The sequence below is a fragment of the Gymnodraco acuticeps genome, unplaced genomic scaffold, assembly GCF_902827175.1.
Source record: "Gymnodraco acuticeps unplaced genomic scaffold, fGymAcu1.1, whole genome shotgun sequence".
Lineage (NCBI taxonomy): Eukaryota > Metazoa > Chordata > Actinopteri > Perciformes > Bathydraconidae > Gymnodraco > Gymnodraco acuticeps.
In genome coordinates, this window is record NW_022991244.1 from 301,645 (window position 1) to 327,747 (window position 26,103).

At 40.2% G+C, this 26,103-nt stretch overlaps 1 protein-coding gene across 12 annotated transcripts in view; it reads right to left on the reverse strand.

The window, feature by feature from the left end:
• The window catches only part of slc2a9l2 (solute carrier family 2 member 9, like 2), a 174,465-nt gene that overhangs the window by 22,657 nt on the left and 125,705 nt on the right, over window positions 1-26,103 (reverse strand). For all 12 annotated transcript variants that reach the window (XM_034239597.1, XM_034239590.1, XM_034239591.1 and 9 more), the window contains one exon: window positions 6,912-7,039. In XM_034239597.1, the coding sequence (XP_034095488.1) occupies window positions 6,912-7,039 (128 nt within the window). The remainder of the gene's footprint in view (window positions 1-6,911; window positions 7,040-26,103) is intronic.

Consider the following 26,103-nt stretch of genomic DNA (forward strand, 5'->3'; position numbering starts at 1 on the left):
ATAGTGCTGTACTTTTTTCACTTGTTCGTGTTCACTGAAAGACGTAGATTTTTTTTCACCCAGTTGCTGTTTTTGTCACCTTTCTTTTAGTCGTGTGAGTCGGACACCACCCAAGCGGCAAACTGTGGGGTAGAGCCGGGAAGCCAATACGGAAGTGCCACACACTGCAGTTCATATATTGGCCGATAGGCGATGGCTGCAGAAAGGAGCAATTTCCATAGACCCCCATGTTAAAATGCCCGATTTTACAGCAGAAAAAAACATGTTTCTACCCTTGGCTCCATACATTTTATTATCGATATAGTTAGATTCCACCTTCATGATTATGGATCTGTGAGTGAATTGTTTTCTAACGCGACCCTTTATATTTATATTAGGTCTTAAAGTTTGTGCATACATTAGGGCGTGGTCACTTTGATTGACAGATACGTGCCTCACTGTCAGCTAACAGCAACTTGTCCAATCTGCTAGGCTACAACCATAGAGGCTACAACGTTAGTTAGTTGTAGTTACTGTACTTGATCCTTTAGCTGTGTTCGTGGTGATCGTGCCTGTTAGGGAATATTGTTACAAATACCAGATAATTAAAATGTCGTGCTGTGCGCTTGAATGTACTAACAGATCTTCCAAGAAGTCTACTTTCAGCTTTTTTCGGTGAGTAAAATGATAATATTATACATGTTAACCCCGTTAGCAGGTGTTTGTGTGCTTGTTAGCTTAGCCTGTTATGTAGCTTATTAGCCAGCTAAGGACGTAACCCTTTATACATATGTACAGTTTAGTTTATGATTCAGCCTTGGGTAAGACTTTGATACTATATGGCTATGACGCCCATAATGCTAAACGGGAGCAAATGTTAAAAGGGGTGGGCCGCCGGAGTCCACGCCGCCGAAGCTAACGGGGCTGCAGGGTGCTAGCTCGCTAGCGCGTCCCGGCGGCCGTAGCTAGCACCCTTGGGGCTCCGTTAGCTTCGGCCAGCGGCGGAGTCCGGCGTTATAACTGGAGATCAAGGAATGCATCGTAACGCGGACTTGGTTCGCCTGCAGCCCGCTGTAGTATTAGCTAAATAAATGATGTTGAGCAAGGCTTATTAAGCTGAACACCGCCACAATTATTCTGCTATGTATCGGTACTTATTTTATTTTATTAACGTGTGAATGACAAGCATTAAGAATAATACCAAATAGCTAATTATCTTGCAGATTGTCTCGTTTGATTATGAATGTAACGTTTATATAGTGGAACTACACTGTTTTATCAAAACCAAAGTGCCACGCAGTGACTTGGTATGCATGTATTTCAGCAGGAAATGTGCAACCTAGATGACATTTACCAACACAGACTATATAGAAATATTTGTAAAAGTTATTCATGCGTTACTAAGTGAATATGGCATTAACCCTCCTGTTGTCTTCGGGTCAAATCTGACCGATTTACTACTTTCATCAATCATGTTTTACATTCGATTGATACTGAGAGCATGTTAGCTTAGCTTCTTAGCCTGAGCTAGGACTCGAACGTCACGCTCGTTGGCATCAGGTCCCGCCTCAGCTCCGCCTCTTTGCCCTTATTTGGAGAAGGCGGGAGAAGGCGGGAGTTGGACTTTGACGACACCGTCGAGCCGTTAGTGGCCGACTCCGCCTACTAAGGGCTTCACGGCAACTCTGCAGAATCCTATGGGTGACGTCACGGACCCTACGTCCATTTATATATACAGTCTATGACACCACCCCACATTGAACGCCGGACGCTCGAATCCAGCCACAGGCTGTCTCAGGCTTCCATCATAGGGAGAGGAGGGTGGCGCTTGTACGGCTGCTTTGTGCTACTACATCAGGTGAGACGCCATTTAGCTAACATTAGCGACCACATTACGTTATCAGATGTTGTTGATTAACGTCCCTTAAAGGTGGGGTATGTAATTTATTTCAGAAACACTTATTGTTATATTCCATGAAATGCTCTTAACATCCCGATAGCAATGCATATATGAAATGCTTTGACAATAAATACATACAAAATGTTCATCTGTGGAAGCCGTAGCGCTGTAAAAAGCACGACCAATCATTTTAGCCGGCCCGGCTAAAATAGCTGGATGGCCTACCTGCCTGTCAACCTGAGAGGGGTCTGCCTGCAAGCTCCACTCTCAAGAACCTCCACTCTCACGGAGGTGATGAGTCCGCTCACCATGCACTTTGGGTCGGCCTTGGGCAGGCCTTTTGAACCCCCCATCCTGGTTCTCGTAATAGTTGACTTAGCCATTTTTCGCTCAAACCATGGAGGAAGTTAACAGGGGACTCTGCCCGCCTCACGAGTGCCTATTTTCGGACACTTTTTGTCACTTTTCCCTTTATTTCCCCCGGTTTTATTAATTTGTCTTTTTTTGGCTATTTCACCCGGTTCCTTCTAACGGGGACATAGCCCGGTCTCGGGTGTCCCCTCACGGCCTGTGTCCAGCCAAAATGCACTTATTTGTGCATAAATATATAGATCTATATATCTATTTTTATAGATATATATTATAGATATAACTATATATCTTTATATATAGAGAGATTGCTATTGTTTCATGTGAAAAATGTTCTCAGGAAAATGTATGGTACAATATTTTTGCCACAGTTTGTATAGGAAGCTCAATTTCATTGTATCCAAATGAAACACTCAAGTTTTAATAAAAGGTAAAACTTTATTTTTGTGTCTTTTTTCTTTTTTGTAGTTGACGGAATAAAAAATATAAATACGAAATGTAACCACTTTCAACTAAAAATTCTAAGTTAAATAATTGGAAAAAACCAATTGATATTACACAATATTTTAAGTAAAATCAACTTCACATGAAGTGCATTGTACTTCAAATAACAATTCCAGTCCTTGAATAATTTAAGTTAAATTCACTCAAGTTTTCCTAATGCATTACTTAAAAAAAATAGAAAGTGGTTGACTTAAAAATGTAAGTAAAATCAACTTGACATGAAGTGGATTGTACTTCAAATAACAATTAAAGTCCTTGATTAATTTAAGTTTAATTTACTCAAGTTTTCATAATGCTTTACTTACATTTTGAAAGGCAACCACTTTACGCTATTTTTTCAAGTAGATTCAACTTATCAGGGCTTACGCAGCTATTCCTCAAAAAACATGTTTTGGATATCATGCCATTCAAATTTTAAATTTAAATTTTAAGAAATTGTAGTTTTTGTATTACTACCCCAAGCTTCCATAAGTGGGTCAAAAATTACCGCATGCATTTTCTATGGAATTTTGTTGTTTATTAAAAATGTAAAAAAAAAATCAAACATTTTAAATAACGAAAAATTAAATATAAAGTATTTCTAGTGTGAACCACTTATGGAAGAGTGTAGGGTCCAGTCACTCATGCATCTAAGGGTTAATCGAGCCAAATAGAACAAGAAACAGCCAGCAACAGAGATGGAGTAGGCCTACTGAGTCCTGGACTCGAGTGCCGATTTTCGGGACTCGTGACTCGACTCGGACTCGCGCACTGATTGATGCGACTCGGACTTGGACTCGTGAATTCTCGCGCACGATGACTTGGACTCGGACTCGTGAATTATCGCGTACGCTGACTTGGACTCGGGATTCCCCCCCCCTCGAGCAAATTTTCTCTGGAGTCTGATATCCTCAATCCTGGCGCGTGCACCTGCGAGGCGAGTTCACGTACTGGGCCCCGCTATTCCAGTCTAAAGATGTCTAGAGACACACCCCGCATCGTGCTGTATGCTTTCACACATTCTGCTTCCACATTGGAAAAGAGCAGAGCAAAATGCTCCTTATGTGGAAAAAAAGATTAAAGAGAAGGCTTCGTAACACATTACTCTAAGGATCGAGTTCAGACATACAGTATAGGCTGTGTTGAACACTATCATCAGAGTAACGTGATCTAATCAATAAATAAAGATTCAGCCGATAACATAAAGCACATGGCTACTTAACATGCAGAATCACGTCATTTGGATGCTAAGTAGCAATGTGCTTTCTGGGGCCAAACTTTATCAGTAAACCGATTTAACCGGTAAAAGTTCCTTCAAAATAAGAGTCCCGATCTTATTACTATCAAAATAAAAGTGCAAAACGAAAACTTTACCATAGGAAAATATTGGCATACAAATATAATCACTTCTCTAAAAGGTAACTCATTTCAAATATAGTTTATTTATATATAATAATAATAATAATAATAATATTAATATTAGTAATAAGCTTTATATTTGTATAGCACCTATTACAAGAATTGTAGCCAAACTCGCTTCACAGCAGTTCAATAGACAGTTTAGTATAACATGACAGGATAAAAGCAATGTAGAGGAGCAGCTACATTTCAACACATATATCCACGAAGATTAATACATGAAGACTTGTGACTCGGACTTGACTTGGACTCTTCTTAGGTGACTAGGACTCGGACACTCCTTGGGTGACTCGGACTTGGACTCGGACTCGAACACAGGTAATGATGACTCGGACTCGACTCTGACTCGACTCGGACACTCCTTGGGTGACTCGGACTTGGACTCGGACTTGGACTCGACTACGACTCTCCCTTGGTGACTCGGACTCGGACTCGAAGAGTGGTGGCTCGAGAGTGACTTGGACTCGTGAATTGGTGACTTGACTACAACACTGGCCAGCAACCACTACATCTCCTATCAGGCTCTGAAAGCGCTTCTGAGTACTTCATATTCAGCTTTCCTGTCATGTCTCACATTTCACCAGCAACATCTTGCTTACAAGGCCGAGCGGCAAAGCAGCACAGCAGCAGCTCATCGTCCACTGACACTGGTTCTGTTCGCACGCTCTGACACCGCTCACAACATCATGTACCTTTCTTACCAATATATGTAAGTAATGAAGAAAAGGTTCAAGAGTCAATATAACAGTCATATGAAATAGATTTAAAAAACATAACTATAGCTAGCTGTTGTAAATTACCAAAAATCGAATACATTTTACTTCATTGTGTTAATAACACCTGTTTTCTGTTATAATTTACTGCAATTTATAATCCACTTTAACGCAATTTGTAATAGATGATTGGTTATTAAACATACATGCATTATGTAATAACCGATAAGATGGATGATATCTTTGCCTGCACACGTTATATTTTTAGGAAGGCTTAGGACAATTGTGACACTTTAGTTTCGGCTAGTAAAATATAATCTACCAATTTATTGAACGACCTTCCCCTTTCCTTTGTTTTTCAGTGTATAAAGTGCTTGTACTACCTTGTTGGTGCAAGACTCTGTCTTTTCAGCAGAAATAGATGAAGTCTGTTAAATGCTTTTACTTTTATTGTCTTTATTAAATAACAAAACGTTGCTTTAAACTTCTATTATTTGTTCATTTCTGTCACGATCTTGGTGTTATGTCACGTTTTGGTGTTGTCTGTCTGGTATGGGTTTTGTTTTGCTGTTCTGTTCTTCCTGTCTCTTGTTTTTCTCCTGTGTCGGATTGTCTCATTGTGTTCACCTGTTGCACTTGTGTTTCTGCTTCCCTTACTCAGCTGTTTCTCGTCCCGTGATTACCCCTCTCTGTATTTAGTCTTTCCCTGTGTTCCCCTGTCGGTTCATTGTTTGTCTTTCCTGTCTCCCTCCATGTCAGTCACGGTCAGGTTTTTGGTAATGTATCTTCCTTGTGCTACCGTGGTGTTTTATGCCATGTTATTTGCCATCAGCTTTTAAAATAAAGCTCGCTTTTGTTTTCTAGACCTTTTTATCTCTTTTTGTAGTCTGCTTTTGGGTCCTACCTTTTCCGCGATCTTAACAATTTCATACCAAAGAGGTTGATTTTGTGTGGAATTTCCTCCACAGAATTGTATTTTAAAATGTTTATTTTGAGTCAGTAAGACCCATGCTTGGATAAATGAAATACATGATGTTTTATAATGTTCAATTGTGGTTGCTTTATACCAGGTTATAACATAGTTATTAAATGTATTAACACTATTTGCAATGTTTGTTTAACATGACATTTTAGTGTGGGTTTTATTATTGAAGTGAAGATGTATTACATTTGGTTAGTGATACTTCACAATATGCTGTTACATTACACCCCAATGACCCAGATTGCATCAACAGGTTTTTACTTCACACTAAATACCTCTGCTTATACCCAAAGATAACTGAACAGAACATAATGTGTTTTAAATGGGCAGAGTGCCCCTGTACAGTATGTTTTACTGCCAATATCAGACATTTATGAGCTGAAAAATTCACCGATTCCCACTTTAACAGGGGAAATAAAAAACAATGTCTTGTAATCCTAGTTATAATAAAAGCAGACGCCCGGGGGATCATCCCTTAGCTGCCCTGACAGCAGATCACACTCACTCACAGTAAAGGGAGTAGGACTGGAGTTTTCATATTTATGATCCATAGTGTTATATCAGGTCTGAAAGTTAAAGCTCTCCGCACAAAAACTGAAAAACCCCAGGTAAAGTTTACGTCATAGGTTTAAAGTATGATTCATTAAAGGCATTCAATACAGCTTGTTTGTGTAAAACAGTATTGATGTTCAATTAAATTCAAAAGCGTACAGGAAGTTCAGGCAGGAACACTCGATGAACCTTCAAAGCACAATCATTGGAGCTCAGTACTTGCATATACAGATCATATAAATACACATGTTATGGAGGGACTACAGAAAAATCAAATTGCAAATATGTTGAGAGTCCAGTAAAGAGGTGGAGGTGCTGATGGAGAGCAACAGGCTGTGACAAGCAGCCACTGCAGGGAATAATGAGGGGCTGCGAAAGGTTAAGTGACCAACAAGGACCTGTGTGTAATGCCTCGTTTAGAAAATGTCACTTGTGTCCATTACTGTGTAACTCCAAAAGAAGCTCCAAACCCTAACAGTGTGTAACGTGCAGAGATTTGGGTGAGGTAACTCACTTGAATGAATGGAAACAGGAGGCCCACAGCGAAGTTACACAGCCAGTTCACTATTCCAGCGATCATGAAGGCGGCAGGTCTGTAGGACTGTTCGAACAGTTCCCCTGTCAGCACGAAGGGGATGCCACCTGACAAAGACGGGGAATATCATTAGTTACGACAAATCACAGGACATTTTCTTTTTTGTATTTACTTGCACTATTTTTTCAGTTTTTCAGTTTTATTGTGTTGCACTGGTGGTGGAACCTGTGACCTAAGATTTTCATTGTCATAACTACACTGTAGCTATGTACGTATGACTAATAAAAGCCTTGAACCTTGAAATACAGAAGTTTACATTTGTGTTGAGTTCAATGATCAATAATCTCTCTCCAGAATCGCTGACTCCACCTTTCGGGGATATCATCTTTTTCTGATACAAGAGCCACGTTATGTTATGAATAGTCTGAACCTCTTGTTCTGTTCCCACAACACATACTCCTGTTTATTGGAAAAAAACTCAGATAAAACTCACATTACCGTTTCATGGCCACTGCAAAGATAGAATCAGCAATTTGTTTGACTACATTGAAATCTTGGGTGTATCAAGTTCAACTTGTGAAATGAAAATATAAACTAAACTAAAAGATGTGGATGGTAAGACTAAACTTCAGAGCCAAAAACAACCTCAAGGACCAGATTTAGTGGCATCTGCGGAGGTGGGTATCCGAAAACTGAAAATCATATTCTCAGAAAACCTGGCCTTCAAACAGAAAGCAAAAGGACCTGTTGGTTTATCCTTTCGGGGCTGCTGTAGAAATGTGATTAACTCTGTGAAAGAGAACCAGCAGCCTACATATAAAATAATAATGTAACCCTTGTATGGTATTCGGGTCTGTAGGACCAGTTTTCATTATTTAGCTAAAGAACAATTATATATAAATGATAAATAATTTTTTTAAACCCACACTCAATGGCCTTGGCTCATTTTCTGTGAAGAACATATATCAGAACACATTTTCAATGACCACCCACTGTACCCCCCCCCCCCACACATTTACATTACATACAGGGTGTTCGGGTCAACTGGACCCACGGCTAACTAAAGTGTGGAGATTGTAAGTCCTGTGCACCTGTCTGGGCCTTCTGTGTGTGTGTGTGTGTGTTTGTGTGTGTGTGTATGTGACTTTTTTGTTTCTGCCCCTGCCATTCCCGCACAAGGTTGCAACATTGTTGATAAACTAAAGCACCGACACCTGTCTGCTCTCACATTCCCGCATTATGCCTTGCGGGAACCAATCTTTATTTTTTTCACACTCTATTCAACCTGCAAATTTGGGGCAAGACACAATAAATAAAGCTTCGCCAGTTTGGGTCCTTATCACAACTGATCAAGTTGGCCAAAAGATTCTCTGCTCAGAGGGCCTTGCAAATTATTCTGGACGAAAGAGAACCATTTGATGATGATGTAGAGGAAGAGGCTTCAGAATGTGAGGATCACATTTCTGAGAATTCTGAGTCTGACAGTGACTTTGAAGAAGAGGAAGAGATTGAGCATCAACTAGTGACAAAGAAAAGACGAGCCACAGGACCAGCCGGTCAGTGGGGAAAAAAAACAAGTAGCACTTTAATTCATTAATGTGATCTAACAAATGTAAAAGGGCAAATATTAACCATATATGCTGTTTATATTGCTTGTAATTGAGATGAAGTAAACATCTGTTGAGTATTTTAACATAAAATAGTTTGATTGTGTTGAATTGAAGCCCAAAAAGGCAGCGGGTCCACCAGACCCACGAACACTGGCTGAGTAACACAAATATGAACACCATACAACGGACCACTATTGCGGTAAGCATGTTGTAACTTCCGGTTGTTGTTGTCACCTCCGGGTATCCTGTGTGCCTGTTCTGCTGCTGCTAGCTTATTATCTTAACTTAATCGATCGTTTTAAAACTCTTGATCACGGCAACTGCCTGACGTTGTAATCACACGTTACTACAGCTTAAGCACTCACAACTCTCCTTCTCTTAGCGACTGTAACTCCACAGTTTCCTACACTCTTTTCGGGTTTGCTAACGGTAGCTACTTTAGCTTTACATGGCTCTTTCCCCACCCTCGGGTGCTATTTCCTGCTCTATGTGGAGTCTATTTATAACATTACAAAATTCTTACTATTACATTATTTGCTTATTGTGCTCATTGTATGTGCTGTGACTTTGGAATAAATGGACCCAATCACCCCCCCCCCCAAGTTTTGATGGGGTGGACAGGAACGTAGGGAAAAGTTACATGAGAAAGTGTTTAGCTTGCAATATTGAAAGTAGCAAGGTCAGGTGCAGAGACTGAGAGAATACAAAGAGGTAGTTAGAACAGCACATCGCACCGGCCTTGACTCTGTATGGGAGCCGCGCTCCCCCGCAGAGCTAGGAAGCACCATTATGGTTTTCCGCTATATCTGAAGAAACGTTAGAGAAAACAAATGATGTGTGTTAGAGACAGAGTAGGGAGGGACCTCGCCAGCTGGCCAAATGATGATTGGAGGATCGTGTTGCCAAGAGACTCTATCTGAGTCTGTGCACCAACCAAAGAGAACCAAGTCTAAACCGCGGTATCTCTTCAGCTAGTCTTGACCAATCATAAATGTACGGGCAACGCCCTGTGTAATAACATGTATTGTCACACAAGGTTCGGGGCTCTTGACGGATTCGGTGGTTACAGATTATAGCTTTGCTAGCTGTGATTTCCGAGACGTGACTTGGCCAAGTGAATATATATTTTGCTCTCTTTACAATAAATAGTTAAACTTAGAAGTTGTCTGTCTTTTCTGGAATTCTGAACCCAACATCTACCTGTCTCATGTTTGGTTATTCCCCTACCTCCTTTACTGGTACCGATACATGTATTAAATGTAGTATAGTTGTTAGGTTGGAGGCGGGTATCATAGCCATAGTTAGCCCGGCTCCGCATCTTAGAAAGTAACTCAGCTACAGTAAAGCCCATGTTAGCCGGTGCGGACCGGCAAAAGGTAGCTCCTCTTAGCCGTCCCCCGGCAACTCCCGAGCAGCAGGGAGACTGGGCGACTGTTCAGAAGGGGCATAACGCGAAACCCGCAGGTCCCCACCAACCCGTTCACATATCTACCAGATATTCCCCACTCAGCGAGGCACCCGCTGAGAAGTCAACTCTGGTTATTGGTAGCTCTATTATGAGACACGTGAAATTAGAGACCGAAGCCTCCACAGTCACATGCATTCCGGGGGCCAGAGCAGGCGACGTTGAGGCGCATCTTAAACTGCTGGCTAAAAATAAACGTAAATACAGTAGGATTGTTATTCACGTCGGTGGTAATGATGTTCGTTTACGCCAATCAGAATGCACCAAACTTAATGTGGAGTCGGTGTGTAGTTATGCTAAAACAATGTTGGACACCGTAATCTTCTCTGGTCCCCTCCCCAATCTGATCAATGACGACATGTATAGCCGCATGTCATCATTTCAGCGCTGGTTGTCTTGGTGGTGCCCAGCAAACAATGTGTGCTTCGTAAATAATTGGACAGCCTTCTGGAGAAAACCTGGTCTGATTAAGAGAGACGGCATTCATCCTACTTTGGAAGGTGCAAATCTCATTTCGGCAAACATTTCAGGGCTTTGTGGACTTAATCCATGACAAACGAGTTGAGACCAGGAGGCGGAGTCGCAGTCTTACACGCTTCTCTGCGCTCTCTCCTAGGCAGTCATCCATAGGAATCCCGAACCCAATAAAATACCCAATATTAGCGGTGTGTGTGTCTGCCCAAGGACAAGTTAAGGTAAAACCTAATAGAGGTGTCATACATAATAACCTAATAAAAGTAAATGTAACAACTACTACAGTGCAACAAAACAGGAAGATTAAATGTAGTCTCTTAAACATAAGATCTCTAGCACCTAAAGCAATATTGGTAAATGATTTAATATCAGATTATAATATTGATGCTGTCTCACTGAAACTTTGTTGAGACATGAAGAATATGTCAGCATAAATGAGGCCACTCCACCCAGCCATATCAATACTCATATTGCCCGAGGCACAGGCCGAGGAGGTGGAGTTGCAGCAATCTTTGACTCAAGTTTACTTATCAATACTAAACCAAAATTAAATTATATCTCCTTTGAAAGTCTCGTTTTCAATCTTATTTGTTACAGTGTACCGTGCACCAGGTCCTCGTTCAGAGTTTTTATCAACTTTGGTTCTTAAAACAGATAAAGTAATTATCGTAGGTGACTTTAATATTCATGTTGACGATGATACAAATAGCCTTACTGTTGCATTTAACTCTATATTAGATTCTGTTGGTTTTTGTCAGTGTAAATAAACAAACCCACTGCTATAATCACACTCTCGACCTTGTTCTGACTTATGGTATTGAAATTGAGCAACTATTAGTTGAACCGCATAATCCTGCTTTATCCGACCATTTCTTAGTAACTTTTGAAGTACTGTTACGAGACTACAAAGCATTAGTCAGAAGCTCCTGCAGCAGAAACCTATCTGTTAGTGCTATAGCCAAATTTAAGGAAGAGATTCCACCAATACTTAACTCGATAGCATGTCTGCATGTAAGGGAGGAAACTTATACAAAATGTACACCACCCCAAATTGATCATGTTGTTGATGGTGCCATAGATGCGCTGCGAATAAAATTAGACTCTGTTGCTCCTTTGAAAAAGAAGAAAATAAAACAACATAGATAAGCTCCATGGCAAAATGCCGAAACCCGCAAAATAAAGCAAAAGTCGAGACAATTGAAAGGATATGGCGTTCCACTAAACTTGAAGAATCTCGTTTAATTTGGCATATTACTCTCAATGAATATAAGAAAGCACTGCGTAAAGCGAGAGCAGCCTACTACTCTTCATTAATAGATGAGAATAAGAATAATGCAAGATTTCTTTTCAGCACTGTAGCCAGGCTGACAGAGAGCCACAGCTCGATTGAGCCTTCTATTCCCATAGCACTCAGTAGTAATGATTTTATGTGCTTTTTTAACGATAAAATTGTTATTCTTAGAAACAAAATTAATGACCTCTTGCCTTTGACCAGTATAGTGTTATCAACAGCTCCCGGAAACGTAAGTTCTAATATTACACTAGATAGTAAACTAGAATGCTTTTCAGCCATAAACCTTGAACAATTAAATTCAATGATTCTTTCTTCTAAACCATCAACGTGCATGTTAGACCCAATTCTAACTAAGCTGTTGAAGGAAGTTTTTCCATTAATTAGCACTTCTTCATTAAATATTATGAATATGTCTTTATTATCAGGCTATGTTCCACAATCATTCAAAGTAGCAGTGATAAAACCGCTTCTTAAAAAGCACAACCTCGATCCAGAGGTTTTAGCCAACTATAGACCTATTTCCAATCTTCCGTTCCTCTCAAAAATTCTTGAGAAAGCAGTCGCAAAACAGCTGTGTGATTACTTAAAAAACAATGATTTATTTGAAGATTTTCAGTCTGGCTTTAGAACACATCATAGCACAGAGACAGCTCTGGTTAAAGTCACAAATGACATTCTAATAGCCTCAGACAAAGGACTTGTCTCTATTCTTGTCTTGCTCGATCTCAGTGCTGCATTTGATACTATCGACCATGACATCTTATTGCCAAGACTAGAGCACTTAGATGGCATACAGGGAACTGCTTTAGCCTGGTTTAGGTCCTATCTATCTGAACGCTCTCAGTTTGTACGTGTCAACGATGAATCTTCAATGCAAACCAAAGTTAGCCATGGAGTTGCACAGGGCTTAGTTTGTCGGGGGACATCTTACTTCTTCCTTCTCTCTGTCTATACCTGTGTACTCTCATGTTCCGAATAACCCAGCTTCCCCAAATTTCTTTCTTTTTGGTGTCTATATACGCCGGGATCCGGAGTCATGGATGATCCTGTTGCCGTGGTCCAGAGTCCTGGATCGCGAGTCCTGGATCGCGAGCCCTGGATCACGAGTCGTGGCTGTGCCTGTTGCTGTGGTCCTGAATCATAAGTCCTGGATGGATATCCTCGTGGATTCATCTTCCTACACACATGCATTTCCAAACATTTGGACTACCTATGTTGCAAATGTATTATCTTTTCAATTTACACACGGCATCTATTGCACGTCTGTCCGTCCTGGGAGAGGGATCCCTCCTCTGTTGCTCTCCCTGAGGTTTCTCCCATTTTTCCCTTTAAACTGTGGGTTTTCTCGGGAAGTTTTTCCTTGTACGATGTGAGGCTCTAAGGACAGAGGGTGTCGTTTTCTCATACTGATATTCTGTACAAACTGTGAAGACCACTGAAACAAATGTAACATTTGTGATATTGGACTATATAAATAAACATTGATTGATTGATTGATTGATTGAAGGGTTAAAGGTATCCTATTCTGCTATTTCTAGGCATATATTATGTGTGTCAGATCTATACAAATATATAAAAAACATGTCTATGTGTTTTGCTCAAAATACCAAAAGGATCATGCATTTTAGACATTCCTCATATCCCTCTGTTTCAGGCCTGTTAGAGAACTGCAGGTTCAGGGTCCTTAGCTTGAAAAAAAGAAAAAGAGGGGGAGCTTGTGCCTGCTCAGAATTCTACCGGAGATAAAACAAAATGCTGCCGTGATTAAATGCCATATCATGTTCCAAACCACATCAAGGATTATTTCTGAAACAGTATGGAGCTCAAATACTTTTTCTCTTGCGGGTTTACCACAAGCTGAGTTCTTCTTTTCAAATTCCTGCTGTTTTACACATACTCTCTCCAGTACAGGTTAGCTCTGAGTGTTAGCGATGCTAATGTAAACAAAGACCATATTACGTCCAAAACAAGTCAGGCATTGTTTCTGATAGCAATGTTCCTGATAGTGCCGTTGGTCCACATTTCCGATATTACATCATATCGGACGCAAATCTGAATCAGCTCCGTTGTACCCCCGTTTTTAGAGATTTGGGTACGGAGGGTTTTGTTTTCTGACATTTTGTGAGTTCCCTGACACACCGGGGACACATATGTATGTATAAAATACATCTAAAAGGTGCATTTTGCTTGATAGGTCCCCTTTAAAGCTCAGAGAACAAAAAGATTATTCAATTCAGGTTATTATAAAAGAATGAAAACATAGTTGTGAATATTCTTTTCAATTTCTGCTGAAAGATCTCCCTAATTCCTACACACTGGACCTTTAATGCACAAAAACAGCATGTGAAAAAGGAGTTTAAAGCTGCATCAAGCCGCTACAAGTTAAAGTACTCTGCTGATAATGTTGTTGTATATTACCCTTTATAAAACATTCTTGAGGATTCAGGTTGTTAATAAAGCCATAGGATAAGCAACTATGTTTTAAAATGTTTTGTTCACAGTTTAAACATTTGGATTTAGTTAATAGTCATATTTCTTCCAGCCTCTCCCCGAGTTGGATGTGCAACATTTTCCAAACCCCGAGAGCAGATGTTGACATTTGGAAGTTTCTGGCTGGCAATTAGTCCAACAAGAAGGATGAAATCTAAAAAAAATGGCCCCCTGAGTTAAAAACAAAAGTTCATCATTTATCCTGACAGATTATCGCAAACTCAGTGCAGAGCACCGGGGAGCAATTAAAAAGTCCCAATTTCAAGAAGAAATGCTGATGATGCAGCCTAGTCTCATTACAATAACCTATTATTTAGCATTAGCACTGATTATCCTCTTATCGACTAAATTGGTTGCGATAATAAACCGTCTCATTATTGGAATGAAGATGCCCTGCTGTTAAACACATGTGACCAGATGATTAAAAGTAACTTTGTGTGTGTGTTCCCGCATGCACTGAGTTGGTCAGATTGCACACAGCAGCCATGCATAAGAAAAAGATGCACTACACTACGTGAATGGACACTAACAAGAAGCGCAGATGCCCTGGTTCGTGTGTTATATGTTATGTAATGAGTTATATTTATATTACCTGGGTCCATATGTTCCCAAGCCCATTAACCTTTTATTAAAACATATTAGGAGATTTTTTTAAAAGGGTTTTCTGTTCTCAGCAATCTTTTTTCCCAAGGGCAAATGTTTAATAAAAGTTTCCCTGGGTCAATACGCTGTAATCGCTGACCAACAGCTTAAAGTGTATACTGATATAATACTCCTTGAAACCCACACCTTTAAATTCATGGGGACAGTCCTTTCCAATCTTTTACAATGTTAGATAATATCAAGAAAATAGGGCCCCAGGACCATTGGGAGGACCCTTTTAACAGTAGCATTTCCACAATCTCTCACGTTGTTTACCGAAACGAGATTGGAGTTGGAATAGAGGGAAGACTTCTATTACAAGACAGTTTCAGAAATAGCCAGTTTCTAAACAAATAAAAGCTAATACAAAAAACAGCTTATTAAAAGCAAATTGTCCACGTTAAAGCAAATAAGTTCAATCTATTTCTTTCAGACTGTTTACCTTTATGCAAACAAAGCCTGCTCAAACGTGATTGGTTTATACTATTCAGACTACATACCAGAGCTCTCATATGTAGTTATCTGTTTATAGGGATCAGTGTTTTTGGGTCGTTTTTAAAAAGTTCTTATTCAGAGAAGTACAAAAGCAAAATGAAATGATTTGTTCTCTTTTTCCACTTCTTTTGTTCAGCAAGATTTTTTCATTATAGGGCCGACACAGCCAGGTAACTCAGATCACAGAGAATATTAGGGACAGTAGAAATGTCCCCTTTTTATTTAACAGCTACTGCACCTGAATGCGTCTGAGCAAGTTTGCAGTAGTTGGCAATATTTTTGAGAAGCTCAGTTTTCCGCATTTGCCCCATTAACATCTGATCTGTATCGGATGCATTATCTGGATAATGACATCAAATTCATTGGCAATTCTGCTTATGAGTGATCATGGATCTCAATATGCAATTTAGAAAGGACTGACTTTCCATCAATGAAGGCAAACACACCACCTCCAGTTGTGGTCTGCCTAATATGATCACATAGCAATCACACCTGCATTGTTCCTTATCCAAACACAGATTGCATGCTATAGAGTCTGCAATTTAAAAATGTGAGGTTTTGAAAATCTCAATCTTAAAAAAAAAAAAAAGTAGAGAACAATATTTCCATTTGGACTGGTTCAGGGTGATTGTGCTGTCATCAAAAACCTGGAAACCAATAAAAATAGAGAGATATTAAAAACTGAACTGAACCAGGAGTTTCTGATATTAAAAGCCCAAGGTATTTCAGAAAATCATTTGCAAAGATTTTGCTTCGTAGCTTCCCTTAGAAAAGAAAAATTACAAACATTAACACATTAGCTTTTACAGAACAGTACAACAGGTTTGAATAGTTAATTTATTCCTCAACTTTCCCAACAAAATAAACACGGAAAAGTAGAATTGGCAGCTTCAGTCGTTAACAGCACAGAGCTGCTCTCATGGGCAAATAAAGTATCCGAGTAGTATAAGTGCGTGGGTACTATTCCTGTCTTGTAAGTAACTACATCCGCCTTCTCTCGACTTTAAGAAGAGGAAATGTAACTTAAAACATTTATATAAAAGGTAATGTGTTTTTAATGACAGGATGAGGACAGCAGGAAATATATTATTTTAAAGCCACAACAACAATGATCCCAGTTCTGCTAAAAGAGGACAAATCAGCTACACACGATGCAGGGAAGGGGCGGCTTTGTTAGTGTGTATGTGTGTGTGTGTGTGTGTGTGTGTGTGTGTGTGTGTGTGTGTGTGTGTGTGTGTGGTGTGTGTGTGTGGTGTGTGTGTGTGTGTGTGTGTGTGTGTGTGTGTGTGTGGTGTGTGTGTGTGTGTGTGTGTGGGTGTGTGTGTGTGTGTGTGTGTGTATGTACTGTATAAGGGCTTAGTTTAGATCTGTTTCGAGATAATCCGCTCAGCACAAAGTAGTGTTTTCCAGGGACTTGTGTGCCCCTGTGAGTGTGTGCATGTGTGTGTGTGTGTGTGTGTGTGTGTGTGTGTGTGTGTGTGTGTGTGTGTGTGTGTGTGTGTGTGTGTGTGTGTGTGTGTGTGTGTGTGTGTGTGTGTGTGTGTGTGTGTGTGTGTGTGTGTGTGTGTGTGTGTATGCAAGAGGGAGACAGAGAGAACAGAAAAAGGTCAGGGGAACAAGAACTTGATGGTAGGAGAAAATGCTCAACGATTCACATTTCTCCCTTTTTTTCAAAACACTTATAAAGCAAGCCTCTGCCAGCAGTAAAATTGATGATAGCTGCCGTCTGTATTTGTCATATTTCACACTATTCTGACCCATTATGTTGAAAGGATTTTTCCAGCCTTGAATGCCCTTGTTGCCATAGCATGTTCCATGTCGAGCTAAATGTGTCTTGCTTGGGTGACCCAAGGGACCACACACTAATTAAACCATCCATCCATCCATCTATCTATCTTCTCCCGCATATCCGTGGTCGGGTCGCGGAGGTAGCAGTTCCAGCAGAGAGCCCAAAGTTTCCTTTCCCTGGCCACATCAACCAGCTCTGCCTGGGGGATCCCAAGGCGCTCCCAGGCCAGCGAAGAGATATAATCCCTCCACCTGGTCCTAGGTCTACCCCTTGGTCTCTTCCCAGCTGGATGTGCCTGGAACACCTCCCTAGGGAGGCGCCCAGGTGGCATCCTTACTAGGTGCCCGAGCCACCGCAACTGGCTCCTTTCGACGCGAAGGAGGAGCGGTTCAACTCCGAGTCCCTCCCGGATGAACTTCTCACCTTATCCCTAAAAGAGACTCAGCCACCCTGCGGAGAAAACTAATCTCGGCCGCTTGTATCCGCGATCTCGTTCTTTCGGTCATGACCCATCCTTCATGACCATAGGTGAGGGTGGGAACGAAAATGGCCCGGTAGACAGAGAGCTTTGCCTTCTGGCTCAGCTCTCTTTTCGTCACAACGGTGCAGTAAAGCGACTGCAGTACGGTTCCCGCTGCTCCGATTCTCCGGCCCATCTCACGCTCCATTGTTCCCTCACTCGAGAACAAGACCCTGAGATACTTGAACTCATTCACTTGGGGTAAGGACTCATTCCCTACTTTGAGTGGACTACTAATTAGACCGTGTATGTTATTTGGCCAGCATATGTACGGGTCTCACAGGAGTGTGTGGTGAATTGTGGGATAATGTGCAGGTTTTCCTTCCAGCCAAACACAGCAGCACACCGACTGTACATTCAAGCAGAGAGTAAACATGAAATTAGGCCTGCTTTGTTACAAGACTACCTATTAAGCGCTATATAAGTGCTTTGAGCAACAGGAAAAGCGCTATATAAATAACATGTATTATTATTATTATTATTAATAAGACAATTATCCATCACTATTTATTTTGTAGGAATTAACAATGCCTACTGGAGATTTAGCTACGCATGTGAGCACTTGTTCTACAAACCATTAATCTGAAGGCCTATAAATGATGTGGTGTTTCTATTTTGTGGCCCATTTGTATTGAACATTAATTTCCACCAAAGCCACAATGAGAAATGTATATAATATATGTGTTTTTGTTTCCTGCTGGAGGACAAACTGAAAGTCAAACTGGCTAATGAATCCTATATTTATACAGCTGAATGTTTTACATTAAGGCAAGGCAAGTTTATTTATATAGCACTTTTCAACACAAGGCAATTCAAAGTGCTTTACAAAAAATTAAAGACATTAAGAAAATGGCATTTAAAATCAGTCATTAAAAAGAAAAGCTAATAAAATAAACATTAAAAGAAAAAATACATGGATAAAAGTTACAGTGCAGTCTAAGATATGAATAGTTCAATTAAAAGCAGCGTCAAAAAGAATAGTCTTCAGCCTGGATTTAAAAGTAGTCAGAGTTGCAGCGGACCTGCAGGTTTCTGGGAGTTTGTTCCAGATATTTGGAGCATAATAACTGAACGCTGCTTTACCATGTTTAGTTCTGACTCTGGGGACAGAAAGCTGGCCAGTCCCTGAAGACCTGAGAGATCTGGATGGTTCATAATTTAGCAGGAGGTCAGAAATGTATTTTGGGCCTAAACCATTCAGTGCTTTATAAACCAGCAGCAGTATTTTGAAATCTATTCTTTGACACACAGGAAGCCAGTGTAAGGACTTCAGAACAGGAGTGATGTGATCCACTTTCTTAGTGTTAGTGAGGACTCGAGCAGCAGCGTTCTGAATCAGCTGCAGCTTTCTAACAGATTTTTTAGTGAGACCTGTGAAGACACCATTACAGTAGTCCAGTCTACTGAAGATAAAAGCATGGACAAGTTTTTCCAAATCCTGCTGTGACATTAGTCTTTTAATCCTAGATATATTCTTTAGGTGATAGTAGGCTGATTTAGTAACTGTTTTAATGTGACTGTTGAAACTCAGGTCAGAGTCCATGACTACACCTAGATTTCTGGCTTTATCTGTTGTTTTGAACATTGCAGACTGAAGCTCAGCGCTAACTTTTATACGTTCTGCCTTGGCTCCAAAAACCATTACCTCAGTTTTATCTTTGTTTAATTGGAGAAAGTTCTGACACATCCAGTCATTGATTTGTTCAATGCACTTACTCAGTGTTTGAATTGGAGCATAGTCTCCTGGTGAAATTGTTACGTAAATGTGTGTGTCATCTGCATAGCTATGGTAACTTATTTTGTTGTTCTTCATTATCTGAGCCAGTGGTAGCATGTAGACGTTAAAGAGAAGAGGCCCCAAGATGGAGCCTTGAGGTACCCCACATGTCATATTTGTCAACTCAGATGTGTATTTACCTATACGTAGAAACAAAGTTGTTTCTGTCCTTTAAGTAGGATTCAAACCAATTTAGAACTGTTTCCGAAAGTCCCACCCAGTTCTCCAGTCGGTCTAGTAATATGCTGTGGTCAACAGTGTCAAACGCAGCACTGAGATCTAATAATACTAACACTGAAGTTCTGCCACTGTCTGTGTTTAAGTGGATGTCATTAAAGACCTTTACAAGAGCAGTCTCAATGCTGTGGTTTGGACGAAAGCCTGACTGGAACACATCAAAACAGCTATTTAAATGCAAGAAATTACTCAACTGTTGAAAAACAACTTTTTCAATGATTTTACCTAGAAATGGGAGGTTTGATATGGGCCTGTAATTGTTCATTACTGAAGCATATAGATTATTCTTTTTTAAGAGCGGTTTAATGACTGCAGTTTTCAGGGCCTGTGGAAAAATACCTGAGTGAAGAGATTTGTTTACTATATGAAGTAGATCTGAGGCCATGCAAGGCAAAACATCTTTGAAAAATCCTGTTGGAATAATATCAAGGCAGCAGGAGGAGGATTTCAGAAGTTGAATAATGTCCTCTAGGTTTTTATCATTAATCTGATGGAATTGTGTCATGGTGTTTGAATTGATGTTAAGTGGACACAGAGACAACACATTTGCTGTACCTGATGCAGAGGCACTGACTGCTTGTCTGATTTTCTGAATTTTGTCAGTGAAAAAGGCAAAATCATTGCGGATAGAAATTCAGAGGCTACTGACACTGGGGGGTTAGTTAGTCTGTCGATGATAGCAAACAAGGCACGTGCTTTGTTTTTGTTTTTGGTAATGATGTCAGAGAAGAACGATTGTCGTGCGTTTTTCAATTCCAAATTATAAAGGCCAAGTCTCTCTTTATAGATTTCAAAGTGAACCTGGAGATTTGTTTTTCGCCACCTGCGTTCAGCTTTTCGACATTCTCTTTTTTCTGTTTTCACGGTCATGGCCTTTCTCCATGGAGATATTTTCTTGCCAGACACTTCCTTTACCTTAGTTGGACTTGGAGCAATGGCATCTATAACATTTTTAATTTTTGAATTAAAATGATCTACTAGCTCATTTACTGAGATGTTATCAGGGGCAAGTCTGGAAGAAAAATTCTGAGTAAACATTTCCCTAGTATTTTCAGTTAAATATCGCTTTGTGGTTACCTCTTTTTGAACATTTTTGTGAACAGAAATAGAGCTCTCAAAGAAAACACAGGAATGGTCAGAGAGTGCAACATCAGTCACCACAACCTCAGAGATATTCAGACCCTTTGAGATAATTAAGTCCAGAGTGTGCCCCTTATTGTGCGTGGGCTCCGTCACATGCTGAGTCAGTCCATAGTTATCAAGAACACAAAACAGTTATTTTGCCCCTCTGTCCTGGGGGTTGTCAACATGGATGTTAAAATCACCAACAATGACTAGACGGTCAATACACACTATAGACAGCAGTTCGGTAAAATCATCAAAAAAGCTTGCACAGTATTTGGGTGGTCTATAGATATTTAGGAACAGAGCTCGAGAGGAGCATTTCAGCTGAAGGGCCACATATTCAAAATAAGCAAAGTTCCCATAAGATGTCTTCCTGCATTGAATGGAATCATTGAACAGAATAGCAACTCCACCCCCTTTCTTATGCATTCTTTCCTGACTCATAAAACTAAAGTTGGGAGGGGTTGATTCGATAAGAACAGCTGCACTGTTATTTTGTTCAATCCAAGTTTCTGTTAAAAACATAAAATCGAGATTGTGCTCAGTGATTCGTTGAGGGGCGGGGGTAAAGGACATGCTGCCAACCCTGCGTGTCGCCTTCATGCGGTCATCGAACTCCAGGGGGGTGGGCGAGGGTGAAAGGGTGAGCGGAGAGTAGAGAGAGCTGGGGGATGAATGAAGAGTATCCTCAAAGGCGTTGACAGGGAGGGTGACGGGCAGTGGAGACTCCTCCATTTGTGTCATAGGTCTCCCATAATCAGAACATTCCTCAGGCGGGTGCAGTGATACTTCTTCAGGGTTTTGCGATGTGTTGTGTCTTTCTCCTGTTTTGATTCCTCTTGCCGCTTGTCCTTGGCAGAGGGAACAGATTGATGACGCAGGCAGTTGAATATGTTAGAGATAAACAATTTCACTCTTGACTTGTTCAGGCAAACTCCATTTGCCTTAAAAAGATGTCTGCGATCCCAGAAAAAGTTAAAATTGTCAATAAAATGAACAGAATGGTCAGTACAGGCAGTTGAAAGCCAGCTGTTCAGTGCAAACAATCTGCTGAATCTCTCCACTCCTCTTCTGACTGGCGGTAGAGGGCCACTGATGAACACCTCTGCATTTAGAGAGCTGACCGTTTCCAACAAATATATTTTTAGAATATATTAACCCTGTATGTGGAACATAGTGCTGGTAGACACTGCATGCATCAAGTCCTTCATTCCCAAACCACTTATTCAAATGAATAACGACTCAAATCAAGCTCTATAGATTTGCTGTTACAAAGTTCGGAATCCACAGAGATAGTTTTTAAAAAATCCGTAAAAATCAGTGCAGGGAGTATGTTAGATTAATCATTTTAAAGTCAGAGTTACTTAGAGGAGCTGTTGTGGTTTTCCGTTTTTACCCATCAAATAATGCCCTATTTATTTGATTGCATTTCTTCATCTGATATAAAAATAAACCGACACATTGTTTTCTGGGGTTTAAAGAGTATTATATAAATGGGTTTTTAATAAACCCAAAACTATTGGTGGAGACAGGTTTAAAAGCCCATAATTATAAAAGATCTAAATCACATCAGCAGCCCACATGACATAATAACACAAAGTCAGTCAGGCAGAAATAAAACAGCTATTATTTATAGTTTGGATTTGTGACAAGAGCTTGTGTGCTGCCTTCTGTTTCAGCTTGACCTCATACTCCACCACATTTTTCGGGGGGTCGGCCACTCGACCAGTGCCAGGGCGTTGATGTGTGGTTTCTCGGGCAGAGAGCCACAGATGACAGGACAGCGCAGAGAAGGCCCCGGAGGCTCTGCTTTATTCACTTTCAATTGGTTCTGACGGGGTTTCGACTAGCTCATCTGGATAGTTTATCACCAGTGTGTACCAGCAATCGTTTTTCACGGCTGAGGGAAGGTTAAGATTATAAACCATATTTTTAACACCTTGCATTATGAGTAAAGAAATATTAATGATTAGATTTGAATTTGCTGGCAAGATCAAAAACGATTTTCTGGAAACGCTACCTTAAATTTGCCCTTGCAGTGACTCATGTGGTTTATTCCACTGCACACAGATGTATGATTGTGATATTACCCAACATGCACTCTATAAATAAAGGTTTATTATATAATAGGATGATAATGTCACCCTAGCGGAATACTGCCATCCCACACAAGCGCATTAATCAACCGTGTCACACACACACATCAGAGAAACAGACACTTTGTGCACTAAACACGCGCATGCCATATTCGACATGAGTGCATGTGTACAGGCATGCAACACACATGTCAGATATGGCATGAGAGCAGATTTTTCAATGTAAAGCTTCCCATACTTTAAACTCATTGTTAATATCATTAAGCAAAAAGCAACATTTCAATGTATTATTTATACGTATCACGGCAGGATCAGAAATGGCTTAAGCATCATGTGCTGCACCATTATTTAGCTCGCCACACAGCTGAGCACTATGAAGCGCGTTCAGTGGTGCAAAAATAAACCTGACCCAGTCTTTTATTTTCTCTGTACACTGCAACCACCTGCAAATAAAGTAAACTTCTCAGAGAGAAATCTAATTTTTAACGAAATCACGGTACAACAAAAACAAGTGTAAAACTGTTTCATATCTGTTAAGTGATAAGAAAGTCAAATGTGGAAAACCACATGTTGATCTAAACTTGGATTCCTCCATAAAGGGCTCCCACTCTGGGATACACTGAAATCAAGATCATTCAAGATATAAAATATTGTACAAAAGGTGTAAAATAGTGCTGCCTAAGAAACAGCTGTACCCATTTTTAGCTAAATGTACTCTAAATTACCAAGGCATATTGGTCTATTGGTATACACATTTGATTGCATATCCTTATAGCAGAGTATCCTGGTTTTATGATAAAGAAAGCAATATATTTTAATCACAAGAGTTGCAAATAAACAGCAATAAACGATATGCAGCCCATCAGTATCATGCTCTGTATCTGTTAAATGGCATTGTCCCCAACAAAAATGTAAAAGAAGGTGTAAAGAAGAAATACACAGTGACAGTGTTAGTTTAACTGAACACCCATGAAACGAGTTGAATAGATCAATGGTAGTTGTTTTTCATTTCGATGTGACAAAGTGAGATAAGCAGAACATGATTTGAACAGTAACACTCATCGATAAGAGCCCTTTGAGAAAAAGTGTGACACGTATGGCTCGGTAGCAAAATGAGAGGGTGCTGCTACTCTCGCTGCACTTCATTCCAGCAGATAAATAATGTCATTACAGCAGACTAAATTCAATTGAACTCTGACAAATATATATGTAGATAAAGTAAAGCTGGAGGAGTGTGGAGTCCTGCTTTCAGTGAAATATCTTCAACTACTGAATAGATTGCTTTGAAATGTGGTTTACACATGCAGGGTTCTTTCAGGATGAGTTGTATGAGCTTTTAATGTATCGCCACTATAGAGATAAAAAAATGTATATTTAGTTTAAGGCCACCGACCTGTAAAACTCTGTGTTACTGCTATTTATTAAATATTATCATGCTAACATGCAAATAAAGATAACGTTAATGATAAAAGGTTATACTTTGTGAGTGTATGGGAGCACAGTCATAGAACACACTACAGGAAAAGAGAGACCCCAGAAAGCATAATAGAGCCCGTTTAACCTTTCAAAGCTGCAAGCAAGGCTGTAGGCTATTCATTTTATCCAAGAGCCTTGTTTTTTTTCCGCTGCCTTTTCTTGTCAGCATTCATCTTTGCTCATTTAATAAAATATATCAAACTGTTTCTACACAGAATGGTCATGCTGAAAACAAACTCCCATTGTAGAAACTATGCCTTCATAACTTTAACATGATGTGACAGAAACTGGCAGTGCCTTCTCTGAGTACTAACAACACGCTTAAGCTTCTGTGCTGCTGGACCACCAGATCCACATGTTGTTCTCTGAGGCCTGTGATAGAAAACTGCAGGGGGTTAACTCACTTTCCACCCCAGAAAAACTCTGTCTGAAGTAAAACACTACAGAACTGCTCTCTTAGCCTGGACTATAGATCGCATATGGAAACCCGAGGACAGGGTTGTTGTTGAATTGCACAGTGGAGAGCACAGTAGAGAGTGGAGACACTCTTGGTGGTCCTGATTAGAAAAAACATCACTTGGGTTTACATGGAGATATAAAACATGGAGATTAATCACTTTGGGTGTTTCTAGATCAGTGTTTCTCAAACTTTTTCATACCAAGGACCACTTAACCAATAAGAAAACACTCGCGGACCATCTAACTCCACAAATATCAAAAAACACATCGTCTTTCTAGAACAGATTACAAATTGACTGAAGATGGTACAAACAAGTGGCAACATGTGTGATGAAGGTGTTGCGCTGGGCTATATCATGCAATCGTAAGTGAAACGTAAGCTCACTCCATTGCGGAGATATTCGCGCGAGAGGAAAACTTAAATGTATTTATTTATTTCAAATGTGAAATTTTACCAATATACTCACGGACCACTAGGGTCACAAGATCCTGTGAACAACAACCGTGACAGTGGGGGGTTGGGGGTTTGGAGGAAGGCAATGATTAAAATCCAGCCACAGTGAGATCAAGGTTGCAGGCACAGTAAGTCAGGAGCAGTGTTGGGTGTAACGCGTTACAAAAGTAACGGAGTTACAGTAAGTTTTCTTTTTCAGTACGTTTTTTTTTTGCTGTAACAAAGTAATGTAACACATTACTAATGACATGTGGGTAATATACTACCCGTTACAATTCTAAGTAACACAGTTACAACACATTTTAACCCGAAATTAAATGGTGTTTTGTTTTTTAAGAACATCGCAAGATATTCTGACACCAGAGAAAAATTGTGCGGGTAGATTAGTAAACCTGGTGTTTACCCTTCGGGCTCATCAAGATCCCTCCGCTTCGCGTCGGGTTCCCTGATCAGAATTTCGGGTGTTCTTTTCCCCATAATGACTGCCTCGCTGCACATTATCCCGCTTATTACACGGCCATACTAAACAAACTACAGAGCCCATTCCGTGTTCCTGTTATTGTTTACTTCCTGTCTGCCTTCTTCTGGTGATTTATCTGATGTCCAGCGCTCCGTCTTTTAAGCTCTGTTCCTTTCTCTTTCTTGATCCTCCTTAGCAACATTCATTATACGTAGTCCTTGACAGCGGTCTGTACTGCTGTATTAACAACGTGTCACATGTTAAGAAGTTACATTCAGAATCGAGTATTCAACTAAGCCGTGTAATAA